The following is a 23,058-nucleotide window of genomic DNA, read 5'->3' as shown; positions in this document are numbered from 1 at the left end:
TTAGCAGGCCGAGACTTCTCAAAAATTGCTGTGAATGCCGGCTCATAGATGTAAACGGCGTTTATCCCGGCCACTGTGGTCGCAGTGGCCGACCACACTGCAATGACCATCGACGACTGCGAAGTGCGAAAGAAATCCTCGAGGCTGAAATCCACCTGAGTCAACATTGGTTTCTTTTTTTCTGCTTTTTGTACTCCTGTGTTTATAAGCGGTTTCTTTTTAAATAATAAATCACTCAATAATCCTGTCTACTCTGTCTTTTCGTACTTCTTTTCGCGCACAATTGAATTTCATCAGCTACCTGAAGTTGATCATAAGTTCACGAGCCCCACAGCCAAGCTGCAGCTGAGGTACGTAAAAACGACATTACTTGGAACGACAGTAGAAAATGTTGAGAAATCCTTCCTTTAGTCGGTCAACACCTTTCAGATATATGTGGGAGCGATTAAGCACGGTAACAGGTAAGCGATTACTGCCGATTACTACTTATGAAATGGCAGCTGTTGATAAGAATATTTAGATGATAAAAATTATCAATTTCCCAACATATTCTGGGAACATTTGGCCCTCCCGTACATTTTAACTTTTTTCAGGATGTCACATGCCTCCTAAACTTCGTTTCGTTAACAAAACAGAAGCAGAACTTGAAGCATGCATCAGCAGTGGCGCTTAGCTGATGAAGACATGCAGGCAACGGAGATCACGACGGTGTACAGAAGGTATAGATAAATGTATAATGCGCAACTCGGCTCTGTGGAGAAAGCCGAAACTAAAAAACAAAAAAACGCCAAATGGTCCAAACAGCGCGAAGTCTCCAGAGGCCATTAGGTTTTCAATCGCAAATGAGCCATCGTGGCTGAGTGGTAATGTCAATCGCAAATATTTATTCTTCCAAGGCCAGTGATGATGTCGCCTTAAGAAGAAGTTGCTGGATAAACACGAAGAAAACTGGGTGCCGCTGTCTGAGCTGTCGATATCAAATATTACGGAGCTTGAAGAAAACACAATCCAATAGGGATGCGCCTTTCTCTTGCGCCCCCTAACTTCCAGCATCCCCCCCCCCCCTTTTCCTTGACGTAGCTATCTAACCTTTTTGGTTATTTTACAACGCCGGACGTTATACTTACATGCGCAACCCGATTCTGAGTTTAGTCTACGCCATGCGGCTCGGTCTTTCGATAAGCTTATCGACATCACCAAGCCTAGGCAGTGTTTTTGCAATCGCGGTCTGAGATCGCACAGCCAAGCTAAGGCTGACAAAATATTTGCTCAACCGTAGGCATTTGATACCACCAGAGCGACACGCCTAGCCGATGGCTGCTATCAGATTCCACTATTTACACTAAACCAATAAATAGGTTTCACGTGCACGTCTAACGAGGTGCTGGCACAACTGACGTGCCTGCGACCTGAATAAGTTATCGCGATCGTAGCGAACAAGGCTAATGCACGAGCCAACGGAGCCAGTTCACTCACGTGAAAAATGAGCTCCGAAGGCTTATAGAAATCTCTAGAGGATACTGTGTTAGCCAGCTGCCGCAAGCATTCAGCCTTACACAACGGCGGGTGGTTCGTTTCTGTGGTTTCACATCGGAAACTAGTCAGACACCGCGTATACATTAACATGCACATTTGTCATTTTGTGCGTCTTTAAAGAGCGCGTAAATTCTCAAGCCTCAGTGTCATTGGACGTCAGGGAGCGCTAACTGTGCTCCCACGTCGCGTAGTCATTTTTGCAAACCTCAGTGTAACAACAGGCGCCACTAAGCATACTTCCAAGTTGATTGCTTTGTCTGAATCAGGTTTCCGGCAGCCAGCGCAATAGCTTCCAAGATTTTTGCTCTTTACCAAGACAGTATTCGTAATTTTGATTGAAAAAAACATTTTGCCGCGAATATATTCGACTGAATATACGTTATCAGACGTAGTTGCATGTTTCAGAAGGCGCAGAGACCCCTGCCACCGATCATGTTCAGTAGAGCAAACGGACTTACGAAATAAATGTTGATTAACGCTGACAAACCGAATCAATACACAGGTTTGAGAAGGACATAACTTAACATGCCCGAAAAGGTTAACGTTACTTAAGAATTAAAAACCTTCAGCATCATTTCTGAGAGTCTGGAGCACTGTGGTCTGGAGGCTTCACTTCCTTTCCATACGACACGAGATATTTCAAGGAAGCCAGCCACTATTCCTTAAAAACAGATGTGTTCGAGATAAAGGAACGCTGTTCCGGCACACCACCGGTGGCGGACATCGGAAAACAGGCGAATGATGTAAAGTAGTAAAGTCAGTCGCTAAATTCCAATAGTCAACTTTTTAACTACAACAGATGGGCGCCCGGTTGCTATTAGTGAAGTGCATCCCTTAATTTCCTTAATTTGTTTAACCACTTTACTAGTTAACATGATTCGCCCGTTTTCTGGCGTCCGCCAACCCTGGTGTTACTATGCCGCAAAAGCGTCTTTTTGCCTAAAAAATCTGTTTAAAAATTATTTGCGGGCTTTCTTGAAACACTTGGTACATTTTGTTGAATGCAGATTAAGGCTACATTTCCGTCGAGCAATTTCAAAAGATTCTTCTTGACGGCTAATCAGCCTGGAGCAGTGCACCAAATAAATGGACACAATGTTTCTCTAGACCATTAAGCAGACGCGCAAATATATTCGACACATGGACAGCTTCACAGCGTCCAGGTGCATCCTGTTTTCCCAACTGTTGTCCTTGAATGACGCAGCTCCGTTAAAGCACGCTCCATTTTTTTCAAGAAGATAAAGGTTACTCTTTGAAGTGATCACGAGTCATTTCTTTTCTCTTTCAACACGACTACAAGGGCTTTGTTGTCGCCAGCCCTACCCAGTGCGTTGTCTGTGGCTGGTCTACCCTTCCTACCACTGTAAACGGTATCATATTCCACGTTGATCCTATATACTTCGGTACAAGAAAGTGAGTAGTTTGTTTCATATGTGGTGTTTGTTTTGTACGTGCTTCACTCCAGTAGAAACTTCTATACTGAAGTAAAATCACGACATCACGATTATAACAAGCGCTTCGTGACTACATATGCTACGTGCTGCGTTTGCGTGGTTGATGAAGTGCGATAGCTGACACCCGCCATTTGTCTAAGCATGCGCGTAGCGCAAACCATTCAGGGCTTCTGTGCGTATTTTTAGGTTTCTCAATCAGTGCCAGATGCCGGCAACGGAGAGCAGAAACAGCCGTTTTGTAAACTCTAAGTCGAACCACGCAAAAAATACACCTTCGGGAGCCGCCCTCTTGAACGTACACAAACCTGACGTCCCCTCGATTTAAAACTGCTCGCCTGTGCTCTCTTCGCAAGCAACCCACTCGGAGCGCCGCGCTCGGCGGCCAAGCCTTCGGTTAATAACACTGGCGGAACGCAAAGCAAGCCGAACACGAGGTGTCTAAACACGGCTCTCTGCGTGGTGCCTGCCAATTCTGCAAGAACGTCCCTTGGTCAAGCTTTCGGCCAGACCTGTGCCAGCAGCTAGCCTTCTTTCAGTTCTCACTTTTGCCCGATGGAGACCACAGTCCTGGGAGGACAAAGAAGAAAAAAGGAACAAAAGTAAAAGTAGACAAAAACCGATACGCAGGCCGTGGAGACCCAGGATTTCCATATCATAGTTAACCGTCGTTCTCGCCAAACTGGCAATCTTGCACATCCCGCCATAGTTAGGCTCGAGAACAATGGTTTTGCATATGCGATGAAGAACGTTGATAAGTCAGCCACCTGAACGAGAGCATGCTGATACGCACAGCTATAGCGTGGGAGCAAACAGGGTGAGGTGTGGAAAGAAGTGCCGGACGCGTATGCGTTGTCTCAGTGCAATTGGTCCCCGGACATAAATACTAGCAATGAAAAGTATATTTTTTTTCATACAGGTCGCAAGAAGTTTTCTTCAGAGTACACAGATTAGATAAACGCATAAATGAAACACATGTAAGCAGGGCAGCGTCTCTCCAAACACTAGTTGTTATACTATAAAGCGCACTTTCTTTATTTCGGGGCCATCCACTACGGCACCTCTTCCTTCCTTTCTTCTTTCACTCCCTCCTTTATCCCTTCCCTTACGGCGCGGTTCAGGTGTCCAACGATATATGAGAGATACTGCGCCATTTCCTTTCCCCAAAAACCAATTATTATTATTATTATTATTATTATTATTATTGACGGCAATGGGCAGTCAAACAAAAGGCGCTTCATTGGAGGTTCCTTAAGGTGCTCTACAACTTACTAGTTAATACCGGAGTATTTAACGCCATTAAAAAATCTGAATAATTAGCACGACCCACCGAAAGCAAACCCTACTAGACACAACATCTGCCACATTCATGGGCACCATTTTATCCTAGTGCTAAGACACCCTGCAGAATCCACTGTCCCTTTCTTGAACCTGGTTACCAGTCTTAATCAGCGTTTTTTAGACACATAACCGTCCTATAGGCCGTGTGTTATACTTGCAGACTTGGTTTGGGCAAAATATGTTCATACATATCCAACAGAGGTCGCACTAGAAAACAATGAAGCGTTCACTTTTACCTGCCCTAAGTAACACAGAAACACCGATCCTCGCTCCTCTAGGGATTTAGTGACACGTAAAAAAATGTATCAGTGCAGCAAAACTGCATATTTCAGATGACAGTGGACAATTGAAATCACAGGCGTAACTTAGGGCATGAAGAACCTGGAGAAGAGTTTTATTTCGGCCAGAAAGCCGCAGTTATATTGATGTATTTAAATAATGTACGAACCCTTCAAGTCTCTTATCTTGAAGGTCTTCCAACCTCTTTCAATCCTTTCCACTCCTTTTTTCGGCATCGACAACATTAACTTTATGAATAAATAAATTTATGACATTAATTACGCTTATGCGCGTGAGATAACAGATAATATAATTCATCATCATCAGCAGCAGCAGCAGCCTGACTACGCCTACTGTAGGACAAAGGCATCTCTCATATCTCTCCATTGGACCATGTCCTGTGCAAGCTGTGGCCACCTTATCTCCTCAAAACTTGTTAATCTCATCCGCCCACCCAACTTTCTGCCGCCCCCTGCTACGCTTCCCCTCCTTTGGAATTCAGTCTGTTGCCCTCAATGACCAGCGGTTATCTTGCCTTCGCATTACATGCCCTGCCCAAGCCCATTTCTTCATCTTCATTTCGTCTAATGTGCCATTAACCCGCCATTATTGCTTGACCCACTCTGCCTTCATCCTGTCTCTTGACGCAACCAATCATTTTGATTTCCATATAGGTCTCCGCGCTGTCCTAAATTTAAGTAGACTTTTTTTTTATGTTAGCCTCTACAAATATTACGGTGCACTAAATGTGGAGTCCATCGGCGTCCAAAGACAACTCAGAACGGCACTTAACATCATCACAACAAGGCGGGAGCGACAAGATAAGGAGACAACGCCTCGATGCTGAGCCGGACGTTACTTTCCCAATTCTTGATACTGATAAGTGTGCCGACTCGTTAATGCACGCGCACGTCTTGCGAAGAAACGCTCGCTCCCACGCAAAATGCCGACACATTTCGAACCTCTGCATTGCTTGGGCATGTACTGACTGCGGATCACTAACGCCCCATACGACTACATGCATCCGGTATCTTATCAGCGTGGTTAGTTAGCATCCGGCAGTTTCTGTGATTACTTTGCTCTCACTGTTGATGGCCTTCCTCCGTACTTAGCGAACTGAATTTGAACATACCCACTCCCTGGCACACGTTTTTCAGAAGTTATAGAAAGATAAAGGATACTTCCAAGACGAACGCGCTGTACTCTACACGTCTGCAATAAGAGCCAACCGTGGCGGTCAGTGACTTTGCCACACCTCGTCACGAGGCAGCGAGCTGTACTGCAGTGCTAGTCAGCGGGGGATTTCCGCCGGAACGGCTCTCGCAATGAGCACATCTCAGTGTCCGCACAAGCGTTTGCGCCACAGTCGCGTCGGCGTGTGACCGTGCACAACACGCAACAGGAAACGTAACCAGTCAGTGCCTAGGCTTGCATGCACTAGGTGGATGGTGCAACGCCGCATCCGCAGTCGATGCATAACCACTGTGCATAGTAATGCAGAGTGCGAATGCATGTATTCCTTTCCTGTTATCCCATGTTTGTTTAGCGGTGCACCTCTGACCAATGCAAACAAGAAAGCGAAAAAATTCGAGGGGGCACTTAAGCTCAGCCTTAAGGGTATGACGCGACGGCGCGATGAGTTAATTCCAATATATTCAAAATGCCATATTCCACTTTACATTCGTAAATCACTAGGAGTCCTCCCACCCTTCTTGGCGCAGTGGTGCAGCGGTTAAGCGATGCGCCACTGCCCTGCGATGGCAAGTGCTCCCATCGGTGGGCCTTGTGCGGCCCAGGTTGCTCTTCCCGAGCGACCAATCATTAATTTAGCTGCCACCTGCCACGGTGGGCCGTTTGCTCGCTATCCGCTAGGCAGGTTGTGATGACGCCGAAAAGTCACGTGACCTAGGTGGCTCACCTGCCTGCTAGGTTGCTCTCTGGGCAGCAGTTGCCGGAGTCATGCTTCTAAATTTTCGCTCACAACGCCGACGTCGGATTTTCTGAGTAACGAGGCCTTTAACGCTATCGTGTTGAAACGTCTAAGTCTACAAACGTATGCTTGCCCGCGATGAATACCAGTGAAGCGAAAGGTAACAATGGTTAGATCGAGATCTGCTGGACTGAAACCTGGTTTTTTTTTTTGAACTTCAAATGTCACCCCCGGTTAATGATTGTGTTCAAATGTTACAACTGGTAGAGTGCTGAAATGTTCGTGTCTCGTTGAATTTCTATGTGCCCGTCGCGTGTTGTCGAGCGCTCTTAGTGTAGCGCAACCTCATCGAGCTTCAAAAGCGCAGGGTAACATGGACTTTGATCGAGCGCGATCTCACAACGACTTTCAGTGCTCCGTCCCTCCCGGAGTTTCAGCTGCCCTCAAGCTGAGCACTACGTGGCGAGAGAACACAACGCCGGTGTTTCCCAACCGATTTTAATTTGGGTTCTTCCTTCGCGACTACAGAGGTACGCACTCAAGGCACAACACAAAGCACTCAGAATAATGGGCCCGGCTACGTTCTGTTCGCTTCTCCTCGGCTTTCGAAACCAGGCACCGCAGAGAAGGCATTTCCCATGAGAGTGTGAGTGACCCTCTTCGCATTTCACACGGTGCCACGTAGTGACGGTTCCTACCTCGGAGAAGGACATTTTAATTTCATGAGATAACCGCAGCGCATTATTACAAAAGATAAATCCTACTCATAATATCCACCCGCACATTTAGGAATTCATTCGACCAGGGCATATTGGACTGATCATTTTATGGAAGCCTTCAATGGAGAAGCCTTGGAGAAAGCCCATGCTCCTTCATGCAAGGGCATCACTCAAAAAGTTTGAAGAGGGGTCTCGTTTCGGCAACCGATATATTTTACTGCTAGTTGCTGTTACTATCTGTTCACTCCTGCATAGACAGAACTTCCACATTACGTTTCGGAACTGTCCGATTGAAATCAAAAGCCAGTGGCTAGCCCAAGGAAGAACGAGAACAGTAAGGAGTTAAGGCAGAGTTGCACTGAGTCCATTGGTTACACGTATACATGGTAGCGCACTTAAAGAGGGGCAAGGTTAGTTTCGTGCATCATCACAATGTTTAGCTCAATATTGCAATAATCTTGTCTTTCGTAAATCGATCATGAGGAGTGATTGCAGCGTGGTCCTTACTAAAGATGAAGCACATGCTTTTTAAAACTTACGGCGCGCAATTAAGCCTACTTACGTGTTTTGAATGCGAAAGCATCGTATTTTATTTTTATTTAGTTTTTAATTTTTGTCTCTTCCTTTCTAATGACAGACCTACCAATCAGCATACAGTCGTAAGGCAAGAGATATACTGGTTCAGCTTTGTTCGCCAAGAAGTAACACGGTTGTGTGGCCTGTGGGTTGCTTGCTCGAACGCCTCGCAGTCTGAAAGCCCTGGGTTGAATTCCCCGCACCTTCCAAAGAAATTCTATATTTTTGATTCCACGGTGACGTCATCAGGGATTTTTTGCGACCACTTTTTCGGTCGTCGACGCCGCGTTTCGTTGGCGATGAGCCATATAATGCTTCCGCATTAATAAGCTTCGCTGTCGCAGTTCATGTATGTGTGACCTGGTTTTGACAGAATTTTGCAGCAGTGTAATAAGAACCAAAAACGCAGTATACCCTCCATGCATTCCATCTGCTGTGCAAGCAAAGAGTAAACGGTCCGATCGCAACTCGCCTTTGGTACTTTCGTTGGCCTCCGTTTTCTCGAGTTTAGCAGCCCCCACTGTCATTCCTATAACTGATGTTGCTTCAGCAAAGCTGCAGTCGGACACATCAGCTGTTAAACGTGTACTTCATACGCCGGCAAAGCAGCTTTGCCTAAAAAAACTTCTTTACACTTCTGCAGAGTGAGATCAATCTGGGCTGGCCCCTTCTGCAAGAAATAAGGAAATACATCACCCATCACCCTAAAGCTATTCCATAAAATTTATTCAGGTGCAACGGGCATAAGGAAAGAAACATATATACTTGATCCTGCCTACCGATCCACCAGAATAGATCACTCATTAAATTTTCGTGAATACTAGATCCGAATCAACATATTTAAATATGCGTTTTCCCCAAAACAGTTCATGAGTGGAATGGTTTGCCGGAGCATGTTCTGTCAGCGCCATCCTCTAGATTTGACGGTGCTCTTGCCGAATTTTTGTTTACTTAGTGTGTAAAATTTTCTTCGTGTGCTTTGTATACACAACTGAAGTTTTTGTATCCAGTTATTGTATATACGTTGTTTTGAACATTTCTTTTTTCTTGTTTGAATAAGTTGTGTATCTTGCGTTATATTTGAACATAGAGCTACAGTTTTGTTGCTGAATTGTGCTGCCTGTACCATTTTTCTGTTTTCCCCCTACAATAATGCCCGTTTCAGGGCGCTGTAGGCATCTGAATAAATAAATAAATAAATAAATAAATAAATAAATAAATGAATAACATTCTTCCGGCGCCTCGCACCATCATCGGCAGAAGTGGAGTCCTGTGCCACGTTCAGTCTCCCGGCCCCCTTCCCCCTATCCGATTTATCAGTTTAGTTTAGTTTATGGGGGTTTAACGTCCCAAAGCGACTCAGGCTATGAGAGACGCACTATCTGATGTGTTGGATCACCATTACCGACCGAGCCCCCCCCCCAAAAAAAAAAAGAAAACTGGCGCTTTGAACCACATCGCCGAAACAAAAAAGGGACTACGTGTCCTAACGCAGATTTCCTCTTCAAGTTAGCAGATCGGCCCCGCAGTGTTCGCTGATCTTTCACTCGGCCTTTTCCTAAGGCGGCCAACACGTGATAGCAGCGCGAGACCCGGACACAGCCTGCATACGAGACGCGGCCGGGAGCTGAAGTAGCCAGTACGCTCGGCAACTCGGCGCGGCCAGATCTGAGCGCGCAGCGGTGAGATAAATGGGATCGCATTTGCAGAGGGCGTGCCGCTATATGCGGGCCGCCGCCGGAGCTGCAGGCCTGTGGGCCAGATCGCATTTCGTGAAAACAAGGAGATCGCGAGAGTACCGCCAACGATTGTTCGCACTCGCGCGCGGTTGCGTCGACGCCGGGCTCACCACAACCTCGCACTCACAGGAACCCCCCCCACACACACGGACGCGGTGAGTAATACAAAATCGGACTCGATCGCAGTCGGCCGAATTGGTGATTGGGCTCAGGAAGCTGCAGGCTGCTCGAGCAAGGCGCGAGTGCGCTGGCGTGCAACCGGAAAAGGAGAACGCTCGATCACTTTTGCGTACGCAGGGCCGCTCGCTCCCGAACACCATCGTGACAGATTCCGGCTTACGGCCCCGGTCCGGTTTCAACCACCGGGGCGGTTCCATGCGGTCGACTCGACTGTGTACCAGGTTGCCTAAGCCAATAAATAAACGCGCGCACGTGCGCGATCGCAGAGGAAAGTGAGCGCTTACTGAAACGAGGAATGAACGGGGGGGGGGGGGGGGGGGGTCGTTCTGTTTGTCATTAATCACGAAAGATAGCGGAGATATCAATTCCGATGAGATGCGTTATCTGATATTGCTGGCAAAGAACCACGTTTCTTTTCCTGCTTTCGATTACTCAAAATTTCTCTGTACAGCCAACCTTAAGTAATTAATGTCTTCACGGTTGGAGAGAGGAGGGGGGGGGGGGGCCGTTCTATTTGTCATTAATCACGACAATGACAATCACGACAATTCCGACGAAATGCATTATCTCATATTGCTGACAAAGAATCAGGCTTATTTTTTCGCTTTCGATTATTCAGAATTCCCCTATAGCTAGGCTTAAGTATTGTCTCTGTGATAACACTTCAGTGCGCGACGGCCTACTATTTACAAATACAACCAACTTACACTCCCGCGACGGGCAACGCTTCCTGGCACAATTTTCCGATCTTCCTCGCTAAAAAGCTAAGGCTGATAAAGGCTACTGAAGCACGACAAGTTTTTCATTCTACCTGTGTATACAGCTAAAGGTAGTCGATACACAGCCGTAGGAGAAATGATGATGATGACCCAGAGCAGCTGTTGTCTGTGCGTTTTCACCCAGTTGGTACTGGCACTGCAAGTCAGAGGGAAAAGTTATTTCGCAGGTTTCCGTTGAGCTCTGCGCCTCCTAGTGGGTACTCCTTTGGTGTACAATAAGTTCCCGTCAGACTCAGAAAGCGTCAGATTGTTGATCCAAGAAAAGTTTTCCTTTCGCCTTTTCAGCGGGTCAAGGGCAATAAAGTCAAAGAATTTTTGTAGAAACGCCTCCATAGCCCTAGGCTTAAATTGGCCACGATAAAGCTCGTCCATCGCAAAAGCCTACCACGCGTTGAAAAATGCTCCTAAAGTGCCTCTATGCTATTTTCTTACAGAAAAGGAAGAAGTGACTCATTTAAGCATATGTTTCACGAAAATGCCGCTAAACAAGAACTATGCTTGCCAGCCTTGGCTACTGGCAATGACATCCAAGCACTCTCACTAAGGTGTACTGCCTATTAAAAATGCCTTGAAGCTGGTACTATCGTGCGAGTGTGTCCGGCCGCAACGGTTCTTGCGAGCCTTAGTTGTTCTCACGTTTACTGCAGGCTCGCTGACTGCTGATCACCTTAAAGTACGATTTAGCGAGGCGTAAATAGGTGTGGCACGCAGATCTCTCGCTTCCGGTACCCGATGGTAGCTTGGAGAAATGTGACATTCAACGCCACGAAGTTTTAAATTACCATAATATACCCTCAATCCACCCCCTCCCCGCTCCCTCACCTCAGATGCCATCCGTAACTCTGCAAATGACCACTGCCACAAGAGGGAGTGGAATGTGTTACGTGTTCCGCGTACACGAGAAGCTCCATGCTCAAATTGTACACCGGCATCAGCAAGTCAACAGCCCGGAACGGTGCTTATCGTAAACCGCCCACGTGCAAAAGCGGCTTATTGTTGATTCTAGGCATTAAACCCACAGAGGTGTCTTGCTCTGCTTCAAAAGGCAGGTAGACGCTTGGTATACTTCGGGAGAGCACGTGTCTAGCTCGCCCATTACCCGTTTCAACGTCGTAGCCGCTTTGCGGTCGCCACTCGTCGACGACTACGTAATTTTTCCACGCGAAGGAGAGCAGCGGCCGGCTGTTACGTTACGATGTAATTGAAAACGCTTGCACAACGGCAAGGATAACGGGCACTGTCTGAATGGGGCGCTTCCACGGCCGGCACGCTTGCGCGCCGCTTTAAAGGCCTACGCCGCTGCTTTTCAGGTAGGGAAGCCTTCTTTTGTGCAGGCTTCACTTTCACTCGCCGTAGTCTGCTTAGAGTTATCCTCGGATAACATTTTGACGTTGTGTGGGAAAAAAAATTACTTACCTATCAAGGTCAAGAAAGCGTTGCGAGCACTACGAGAGAACAAATCACTCGCAGCCGGCAAATTGATAGTGTACCTAGTCAGCCCCAGCGTGGTAACATTTGCACATCGTCATTTTCAACTAATACTGCTATCGAACTAGTATACACATTCTCCCGCGCTGTGCATTCAACAGCATCGTCTTCATGAACTAATAATGCTATCGAACTAACATCGTCGCCGGATGTGCGGACGGCTCTTACCAAAATGGCCGATAGAGAGTCTGTAGGCTTTTTATAGACTCTATTGTCTTCTTTAAATATTCCTTTTTGTCTATTTATAGTCTATAGACTATCTATAGACAAACGTCTACTAAAGTGTGTGGCCATAAATTCATGGGTTGTCTATAGACTGCTTATCGGATTTGTATTGCCTATAGACTGCTCTCAAAGGTTTATACTTGAAACATTAGAGAGCAGCGCGAAAGAACGGCAGAGAAAACAGCAGAAACATAGAAAGAAAGGGCGGGCGCCCGTCCTGTGTTTCTATGCTTCTGCTGTTTTCTGCGCCGTTTACTCGAGCTGCTGTCTAATGTTTCAAGTATGAACCAACTAGCCCAAACTCAAATGTTAGTCTCTAAGGTTTGTCTGTAGAGATTCTGTAGGCTTCATAGACAGAAATCTATGGACAGTATATAGACTGTCTAATAGAATTTTAGCAAGGGGGCCCAGCAAAACAAAACAATAAGCGCACAGAGCCTGACACACCGACAATGCTGCGCTCAAGTTTCGCATTAGGGAGAATCGTAATGGTACTAAGAATTTTTTGTTGAGTATTTTAGGCAACACAGCCGCCACTTTATCGCAGCGAATAATACGTTCTGATCCTGAGCATTAGGTCGCAGGATCGAATCCCGGTCACGGCGGCTATATTTCGATGGACCTAAATGTAAAGCGCAACCGTATGATATGCGATATCGGTACCCGTTGAAGAAGAAAGGGTCAAAATTTAAAAGGAACGGTTCACTACCATCTCTCCAGTAGCCCAAGCAGAGCTTCGGCATGTGAAACCGAGCACACTATATAGCTTAGCCGAACCAACGAGCCAGGATAGACCAGGTACAGAACATTTTCTTCCGGAAAGTGCACCCGCAGCGGAAGTAAATTATTGCTTCCAGAGGAAGGAAGATTTTTTATATTTGTCACCGGTCATACCTGTCTTTAAAGTGGACACAGCTACTAACACTGCTTCCCCGCGATCATCCCAGACGCCGCACGAACCAACTGATAATGACAATTAAAGGGGTAAAGATTTGGTCGGAAGAAGACGACGAAAGGAAGAAACACCATGCCTCTGAAGAAAAACAAATGCTTCACGTTTCGGGTCTCAAGCAGGAGCCTTGTTCACATGAACACGGCTGCCGAGTGAGATCCGAAACGTGAAGCATTTATTTTTCTTCAAAGGCGTCGTGTCCATCGACGACCTTAGCGGGTTGCCGTCAAACTCTCTCCAGAACCGAAAGAATATTCCTTAGGCACTGTGGCCCCTGTTTCTTTAAACATGGCAGTACTGCGAACAGCTTCTGTTCAGCGGTAATTTTCTATCGAAACCGAACTGTGCTCCTTTCTTTTCCTTCCTTTTTTCTTATCAGCAAACGTAACAAGGTTAGCGCGATGTCAGCGCGCTGCCCCACTTACACTACAAACAATGTCTGAGCGAAAAAGCGGCCCCAAGCTTCACCCTCGCAAGCTACTGCAAAACGGGATACGAGACCATCGCTGGGTTAAACACTTCGCGATCGGAGCCATCGCCGTTAATCGCTTCGCTGTGTCAGCTCCAGAGGCAATTCAATCTCGTTTTTTTCTTCTCATTTCCCTCCGCCGCCCAGCGCGCTTAGCTGGCTTATCTCTGCAGGCGAAAGCAGGTGCAGTCACTGAGCTCACGCGCGACGCTGATAGCATCGTCCTGCACCACGTGCCGAGTCAGCCGCACATGCAAATGGGTGTCAGGTAGGAAGCACTTTTCACGTCCATGGCACTGCTGGTCGATCGTCCTCAAACGAGATCTTGAACAAAGTTGCAACTTTTTTGCCGCGTTTCCTCGGTACGTGATCAAAGCCAAGAAGAGGAAGAGGTGAAGATGTGGGTGTGCAAGAGGGCGTTGCAATCGATGTGTGCGAAATGAGGATGAAAGCATTGATGCAAAGTACTGTCAATGGCCCCTTCAGGCCACCAAAGAATTAGGCAAAAAAACTTGGTCATCCTCTATTTCTCGGTGGGGGGGGGAATGGTCTAACCAGAGACTTAGTAGTAGTAAACCCTATGCAAACTATGTGACCAAAACATGAGGAAAAGAGGGATGCAGGCCGCTGTAACTGCTATCTACTATTCCAAGCACCTGAGCTGGAGCCGGTGGAAGAGAAAGTGGCAGGCCTGGAGAGAAGATAGAAAGGCGAAATATAGACAGGGGCAATAGCGAGAAAGAATAGGGAGAGAGGTACACACATCGTTATATACTGGGCACAATCGTACTCGCATGCACGCTAAAACGAAAAAAAAAGCTGGACTCGCCCTGTGATGTCCCGGCTGTGGGCCAGCGGAAATGAAAAATGGAAGCAGGAAATAAGTAACATACGCGTCGTAGTCGAGTGCTCGAAGTGCCCTGCAGCGTACTTGCTGTCATCTGTCAGTAATTTCATAAAACTTCCCGCGACGTGCTTAGGACCGGACAATTTCATAAGCGCCGAAAGACTCCGAACTATTGGCCCATGCACATCCAGTGATGCGCCTGGCCTGCTACGTCACTGGCTCCAAGAATTTAGGCCTTACGTCACGAATTGCTCGCATGCCGCTGTAGGCACTATTACACGGCTACCTTCTAGCCAACGTCAATCGAAGCGCATTTTCGGGGAGCAGTGAACAATTTTGGGGTGGGGAAAGCATTAGTCACGACAGCTTTCATGTGACACGTCTCGCAACGCTTATGTAGTCGTTAAGTGTCAGGAATATCGGACGTTTAAAATTTCTTTAGGCGGTCTATAGAGTGTTCATATTATTTTGTGAATGAAGACTATATACTTTCTACAGGCAAATCCTATACGCTAGTTTATAAAGAATACAATTTCTACAGACAGTCTATAGATAATTTACAGATTTTTGGCCATACTCATTTAGAGGACTTTAGTATATGTACTATGAACTGACAAAAAGAAATATGTATAGGAAGGAAATATAGTCTATAAGACGACTATAGAAAGTATATAGACCATTTTTATGAGGGTGATCTTTCTTACTTAAATGCCAGCTAACACGAACGCGAACGTCTACTCTTTCTCAGGGTAAAGAACGCCGATTTCTCTGCCAGAACGAGTCCTAAAAGTGACAGGAAGCAAGCTAGCATGTCTTCATCATGCTCCAGCAGCCGCCCGCCCTAAAGAGTTCCAAAATTAAGCCACTTCACAGTGCAACACTAAACCCTGATTTGTCTGTTTTCTTGCCTCGAGCTAGCAGCTAGAAGACAGCATACTTGTTTGGCTTCTCTATTGGCGCAGCGCCATACGGTGAGTTAAGATTTATCCACCCCGAAAATCTGCTCGGAGCTGATCAGAATCAAAGTTTATGCACGGCAGTCGGTATAGGCCAAAAGTTAGCACTGCCAGAACAGCACATGTTACTGCTGAATAAGGTGGAAACGGCGCCGATAGACTGCTATAGTTGGATACAACATAAGGTTACACTGAATTTATCCTGACATTTATGACCGCCACGAGCTGCTCGTCCGTGACCAGGAAAACGTGCTTTGTTAATGGCTTTCTTTTGCCGGAACAAAAAGTAACGGCAATACAAAAATATAAGCAGAATAATGTCAATCATTCGCTTGTCATATAGGGCGAAAAATTAAAATACTCATCTCGTTTACTGTTGTGATTGCTTAGCGGAGTAATAAACGCCCCACGGTCCATGGGCGGTTGTTGTCGGCTGCAGTTTTTTTTAATTATCTCCCACCGCAGGCTTCAAGCCGACGGCAATGGCAAGAGCGGTGTCCAAGCAGATGGTGCAGAGTACAAACGTTTACTTAAAAGGAAAATAAGCTGGAGGAAGGAGTTTGGAGTAAGAACCACTCGATCATTATAACCAGTAGAATGGTGAAATATAGAGTTAGCGGTTGGTTAAAGGTAATGGTTTTTGTGCCCAGCTTCCTTTGTGACTTATTTGTGCTTTCTTCCACGAAGCTACAAACCTTTGAGATTCTTTTTTTTTTCAGATAACATTATTGTTCTCCTCGCCTCCCGTGTGTACACGTGTTACCGCACCAACGATGACGAACAAAGGGAAATAAATGACTGCCGCGAAATTGTGAAATAACCACTCGCAGCACACGCTCAAAACCTAGACTGCGCGTTAAAAAAGCGGTAGTGTTAAGTGGAGTTACAACATAAGTGCCCACGAGCGAACACCACAGGCGCAGGTGGCAAATACGCGTGGGCACGTTGTCATGAGCGCACCACAACAAGTCACACCCGCATTAGCGCACGAAAATAATGACCTCTGGGAACGGGGGCAGCGCGCGTCGCTTCGTGAATTGCAACAGCTGACCGTTGGGAAAGTTCAAACAGCGGCCGCTGTTTGCAGCGGCGACGGTGGAGGGGGGCCAAAAGGCCGCACGGTCCGGTGCTGGAAGCGGCTGCAGTTGCCGCCGTCGCACACCAAGCGTGACACGGGGCAGGCGCTGACTCCTTGCCCAATCACGCAGCGACGACACGCGGCCAAGTGCGCGACCCAAATCGATGGAGTCTCCTGTTTCTCCCGGGAGTGTCATGAGACAGTCGTCCTCCGAGCGAGTATATATGCGCGCGCCATTCTGTGCCGACGAAACTCTGGCCCTCTCCTGAAGTCCACGACCGTTTTTGTAGAGATGACAGGTCGAGAGATAAAGTGGGGTTGGCCAGCTTAGGCTTGACATACGAGTCGCAACATGTTTCGCTGTTCTTGACTGATGCCGTATGCTTCAATAGATGTTCAAAGGGCGTTGTCACAACTCCAAACGAGCAAGCGCAACACATATAAAATCAACGTACGCTAAGCAGTGGGCGAAGATGTATTCTAGCATGTTCTGCTGAGCATTCAAATAAGACAATACGAATCCCCGTTTCCATTCAGCTCTGGCAGCTGCTTTTTCCTAAAAACCCTGCACCTTCAGGCTACACTATCGGATCATTGGGTGCATACGGTATATCGAAGCACATTCGTGGTGGAAGCCCGTTTTCTTTTGTTTTGTTTTTTTTGCTATATTTATTTGCGTCTCTGGTTTTCTTTTCTGTGAGCTGCAGGGCTGGCTGACTAAAAAGAAGTTCGGAGCTAGATGGCCCCTTGGTTAAATACCAGTCTTCATTTTAGACGATGGCATGAAATGGGGACTGCTGATGCCCAGAGGCACACAGCCGGGCGAGCAGTCTTGATTCGCCGACGCTGCGACCACACCTAGGAAGATCTAATTGTGCACTTAAGTACCGGCCGGCACAATAAAATGGTCACATGCGACCGCCTTTGTGAGTCGAGAGCCCGATTTGCAAAGGCTGCAGGCAGCACTCGCTTACAAAAGACAATAAAGCCATTCCCATTATCATTACCAAACAACTTCAAGTGGAGGACCAAAGGTCTCCATCACTGATCTCCGATCGGTCGTTTCCTGAGCTTGCCGCGGCCACAGTACTTAAACCAATTCCCTTTTTTGTTCCCCTCATCCAACCTGTCTCCCTGCTGTCTCCTTCAACGTTTTCCATTGCCTATGTGTCCGCTTTGATAACTAAAGAGAGCATCGGTTATCGTACCCACATTTCTTGTCCAGCCCCAACTCTTTTTCACGTTTTGATTTCCGCTGAGGTACGATTAAGTTGCATTTGCTCAGTAATCCAAGCGGTTCTCCCTCTGCCTTTCAGTGTTAGCTTTACCGTTTTCCTTTCCATAGCTCGTGGTACTGTTATTATTGAAAAATTATGCTTTCTCGTCCGCCTCAAGTTTCGGCCCGCGGGTAATATGGCGGGAGAAAATGTTATGTACTTTTCCATTTAGTGGGAGCAGTAAGCTAGTGCTCAATTGCTTTAATCTGTAATGCATATCTTTTTCTTATTTCCCTGTCGTCTGCTCTACTACTCTGCCATTTTTTCACGTTAAAATAATTTTTCTAAGCATTCTTTTATTCATTCTGTTCTGATCAATCTCTAACAAAAGTGCTGTTCGAAATTTAACGCCTCCTGTACACAATGCCCTACGAGCAAGTAAGGCATTTCAAATAAATAAATAAATCCCAGACCTGACTAAATTCTAAACCTGCTCTTACTCGTCAGGTAACTTCTAAGCTATGGTAGACTACGCCATGGCAGTCTTACTAGTCAGGCAATTTCTACGCCATATACTAGATCTACACCTTCACAACTTCCACTACCTCAATACAAATCGCAGACTGTTGGATATATATTTGCCATTTTTTCCCATTGGTATTTAAGCCATATGTTTTGCTTTGCTCCTATATGGACTCAATGCTACTGAAATTCGCCAGCTAACCAAACTAATTAGTTAGGCAATATTCCGGGTAAACTGGAGCTTGCTAATACGATTACATTCCCGATTAACTCTTCGTATAGAAAGTTTCTCGTTGCAACCCTCTAAGCCTCATTTGTAAACCTCCACTGTGTAATAACCAGAAGGCTTTGTCCTCCTTCCACACAGCCTTATGATTGGTAGTCTTCACTTGTCAGAGTCAGGTGAGAGGATAAGTTAAGTACGTTTGCTGAGAAAACGTAGCCGCAACTAACACGGGCAGGGTAAATTTTACGGATATGGAGGGGCCTTTAGCCTGCAGTGGGCGTAGCTATAATAATGATGATGATGAACACCAGTTAGAAAACATGCTTCTGATATAAGACGCGTTAATAACATACAAACGTGGTTTTTTTCGCTGATTATAACAGACTTAGCCGCCGCGGTGGCTTAGTGGTTATGGCGCTCGACTGCTAGCTGGCCCGAAAGACGCGGATTCTATCCCGGCCGCGGCGGTCGATTTTCGATGGAGGCGAAATTCTAGAGGCCCGTGTACTGTGCGATGTCAGTGCACGTTAAAGAACCCCAGGTGGTCGAAATTTACGGAGTCCTGATCACTACGGCGCCCCTCATAGCCTGAGTCGCTTTGGGACGTTAAACCCCCATAAAACAAACCAGATTATAAGAGACTGAAAGGATATCCTGTGATGCGATTCAGGCAGTCAAATTAAGCGTCGTATTATCGATGTCATTACTAACATTATTTCTGTCACCCAACAAGAATTTTACATCACAGCCATCCTGCACCCGTATCTGGAAATATTTGTACTAACCAGTAAATCATTTAACTTATGTAACATTCAATAATGCCACCCTCTACAAAAGAACTGCACAAAAAAACTTGAAAACCATTTCATTCTAAAGTTTCATACAATGCAGAGCGAAAGACGAAATGATTACTCTCCCCCTAGTTCCAATGCAGGCACTACAGGAAAAAAACGTTCAGAAGAAAAATCAATAGGGTAAAAAAGCCTATGCATTCAGGCCAATGGCTACAGGTCACTTGGACTTTTTTGTTTGTTGCCTCTTCCTGAAGGCGAGTAAGGTGAGGACTGCGCGCTCCGTGGTCAGTAGTTCGCGTAACGATAACGACGAGCCTGTCCTACAAAGCTCGTTTTGTTTTTTCGGCCCCCTGCCTCGTACCATTAGCATTCGCTTTCCACAAGACTATATGCTCGTTTGCTCATATCCTCCCTTCAGTATGAATAAGCTCACCCCTACCCACATCTATCTGCCTCGTCTGGTGGAACTGGACTCTTCGCCTCAACGTGCACGGTGTGGTAACGGGATATAACAGATGAAAAACACTGCACCTGGTGCGCTTACTAATAGGCCGAAGTGGAACGCTCACTGTCACGGGCAATCTATTCCACGCCTGCGCTCAGTACTCTCTAGGTTTACTTCACAAATGGCAGCACCAATTGAGACGAGTCGTATTCTCGCGCTCTCTAAGGCATTAATCTTGATGAACTAAGGCTCGTTAGGCACCAGATCGACAGTTCTATGCAGGACTCGGAACACCGTCGCGATGTAGCGGTACACCAGCGTTCAAACAAATCACTGGCCCTTCCTGCCCTACACTAGTAGGGCTCGAATTATTTGTTTTTTTCCCTTAAGATATATTCAGGCTTCAGATATGGTTCATCATCACTCTGAAACTGTAGCACGACTAGTCATTCATATTTATTAAATCATCTGGATAGGCATATTTGTTCAAACACCGCCTGCAATTACGTTTATTACAAATTTGTCTTCAACACCAAAACTACAAAACCTTTCTTTCGGGGCGTCAGTGGCTTGTTAACATAGAATAACGTTGTTTTAATTGGTATGTGGCTGACCTCATATTTCTTGTCATTATTACGTTATTTCCGTTCGTATCTGCTTAAATTCTCATTTGTCCTAAAGATACTACTTTGGGCACTTTTTAGGAGGAGGTCTACCAGACAGTTGTACGCTGGGACCTCCCTCTGTACAACCTTTTGTATACAATTGTAAATAAAAGAAAGATATGTTCGATGAACAGAAACTACAAACTCAGAAAAATAGCATAAATCAGATTGACATTGAGGCATAGAATAGCTCATTACTACACTGCCGTTTCTTCGTCCTTTTGATGCACGTTCGCTGATGACAGGGGCTCTATTGCATAAATTATGCAAAACGCTGCCCACAAGGGACGTCAAGCAGGAGACAAAAACAAGCCGAACTCCTTTCAACTTATGACGCACGCCCTGTCGGGCTTTCTCAATCGCACTCACAACAATGACGACTTCAAACCAACCAAAACATCTTTCCACTCGTAATTCAGTTCGCTTTTGGAATCGGACAAACGCGAGGCAAGCCAAAACAACGGATATGGAACACGACAGATGGGAGCTCCATTCTGGGCTAAAAATTTCTGCGCCGCGCATCTCCATCAACGTACACGCGCCCTGTGCCGCCGTCTCATGACACGTGATAAATGCTGGCACAAAGCACGAGCGTCACAAGCCGGATGTACACAATACCGCGCGAATACAGATCCGGCTACAGAGCGGACTGTTCTAATCGATTCGCAATGAATACTCTATCCCAAAAGCGCCATAAACAAGAGCAGAGCACACACGACAAGCACTTATTGGCAACGACGGCGTTTATTCCAACTGTCGATATAAAAACTAGATAAGAAAGTAAAGAAAAACCAATGAACAACTGCAAGAACAATGATTAGTCGTTAGAATAAAAAAAAAGGAAATTTTTCCCCGGCAGGGCGGAGGAAGGTTGGTTGACAAAGTCAGCTGCCTAGGCAATTTGGTAAGCTTCTACAACCTCCCAAATCCTCTGACCATGATGGGCAAAAATTACAGATGTTTCTTGACCCGTTTCTGCACCAAAAATTGAAAAAATTGCCCGAGGCGCTTGCAAAACTTACGGGCGTGTAATGCAAAAACATTGCATTTTTTATTCCAATTCGATTATATTTCTGCTCCAGTTGTATTTCAATTCTATTCTTTCCTTTGTAGTTGATTCCGTTGTAAATACTATTACTCGTTAACATTTCGTATTTTCCCGACTTTGAAGAGGTCAAAACGATTCGACCAATGGCTAGTTTTTTAAGACGGCCACTTTTTGGGCGACGCCAGCTTTTCGTGCCGATGAGCCATCTAATTATTTTGCATTAATAAACGCCTTTGTTGATGGTACGCTCCTGCCGTGTGTGTTCTTGTCACGTGTATCGTCCTTTTTGCGCTACAGTATCCGTTATGAATTAGTATCAACATTCCCCACTTTCCGACCTGTCTCATCGATTCGATGCCTCGTTGCCTCTTCAAGCATTGCCTCTATGACGCTGATTTGGTTAACCGCTGCTCCGTGCTTGCACTAATGGCCTTCCCGCTTATTATTATTATCGCGTTGCGGCTTACCATTAAAACTCTCTATCTTTATGTGCGTTGCAATTTTTGGCTTTCATTTTAGTCTAATTTAGGATACTAGCGAAAGTTCTTCTGATGCGACAGGCCTCCAGTAGCACACTCTTCTTGAAAAGGCAACGTCATCCTCCTGGGCAGGACATCTTTCTACGTCCCAGTGATTAACCGCGGTTATCGTATTACGACAGGCGTTGTACACCTTTATCACAGTTGCAGACAGCCAATTCATGTGTATGAAAATGAGCTTGAGTAAACAGTGAGCGCACTTTGACGTCATGTAGCGCTTCTTCTCCCTGAAGAACAGGATCAAAGCAGCAGTTGTGGTTTACAGATCCGCACTGCAAAGCACGACCGCACTCACCAGCAACGCCTGGGACCGGGCAGCCACTTTGAAGCTCCTCCAACATCGGACGATGCCAGCTGTCACCCCGACTCCGCTCTTCCCAGCATCCCCAGCAGTGGGATTTGGCGCCCTACAGGGCAATGGAAGGTCCATCGTCGTCATCATCATCCAGCGTTTTGGCGATAAAAACCGCCACTCGCTCAACGTCGCTCGTCGTGTCGGCTCGGTTCAAGTGACGGCCGGTGCGATTCGAACGGCGCCTCCACTACCGCTTCCCAGGCATCCAGGAACACGCCGACTCCAGCCACTACAACTCGGCGGCGCCATCCGACAACCCCGCCGACCACGGAGAGCGGCGCATGTTCCGACGCAATTTCCCACACCCCGACGATCCTGCGGCACTGCCGGGCCGAGCGAGATCCCGTCGCCTCCCTTCTCCTCCTTCACAGCGCGCTCATCGCGGGCTCACACTCTCCGCTCCTGCCGCCGCAACGCCGGCGACGCCAAGGAACCCCAAGAGCAGGCAACCAACCAACCGGGCGGCGGCGCTTAGACAAGAAACTTGCGCCACGCTGATCGTCCGGCGGCGGCTCACTACCACTCTCTCCTGCCACCTCTCACTCCCCTCAGCCTGCTGCACCGCTCTCAGCCCTGTTGCTTGCCCCTTTCATCGGCGGCACTCTCTCTAGGTCAAGTAGCAGGCGTCTGCGCGAACCGCATCTTAGCCAGCTGTTCGGCGGTGTTGGAAACTGTTCTTCCGCAGGAACTGGCGCCCTCTCA

The 23,058-nt window shown here is 46.7% G+C and overlaps 1 protein-coding gene across 1 annotated transcript in view; it reads right to left on the bottom strand.

The window, feature by feature from the left end:
* Positions 1-22,883, bottom strand: part of LOC144099448 (NADPH oxidase 4-like) — a 147,633-nt gene extending 124,750 nt beyond the window's left edge. The window contains exon 1 of the mRNA XM_077632751.1: positions 22,297-22,883. Within this exon, the coding sequence (XP_077488877.1) occupies positions 22,297-22,446 (150 nt within the window). The 5' untranslated portion in view covers positions 22,447-22,883. The remainder of the gene's footprint in view (positions 1-22,296) is intronic.
* Positions 22,884-23,058: the final 175 nt, after the last annotated feature.

This window comes from Amblyomma americanum, chromosome 7 (assembly GCF_052857255.1).
Source record: "Amblyomma americanum isolate KBUSLIRL-KWMA chromosome 7, ASM5285725v1, whole genome shotgun sequence".
NCBI classification, from domain to species: domain Eukaryota; kingdom Metazoa; phylum Arthropoda; class Arachnida; order Ixodida; family Ixodidae; genus Amblyomma; species Amblyomma americanum.
This window is presented reverse-complemented; position numbering and strand designations above follow the sequence as displayed.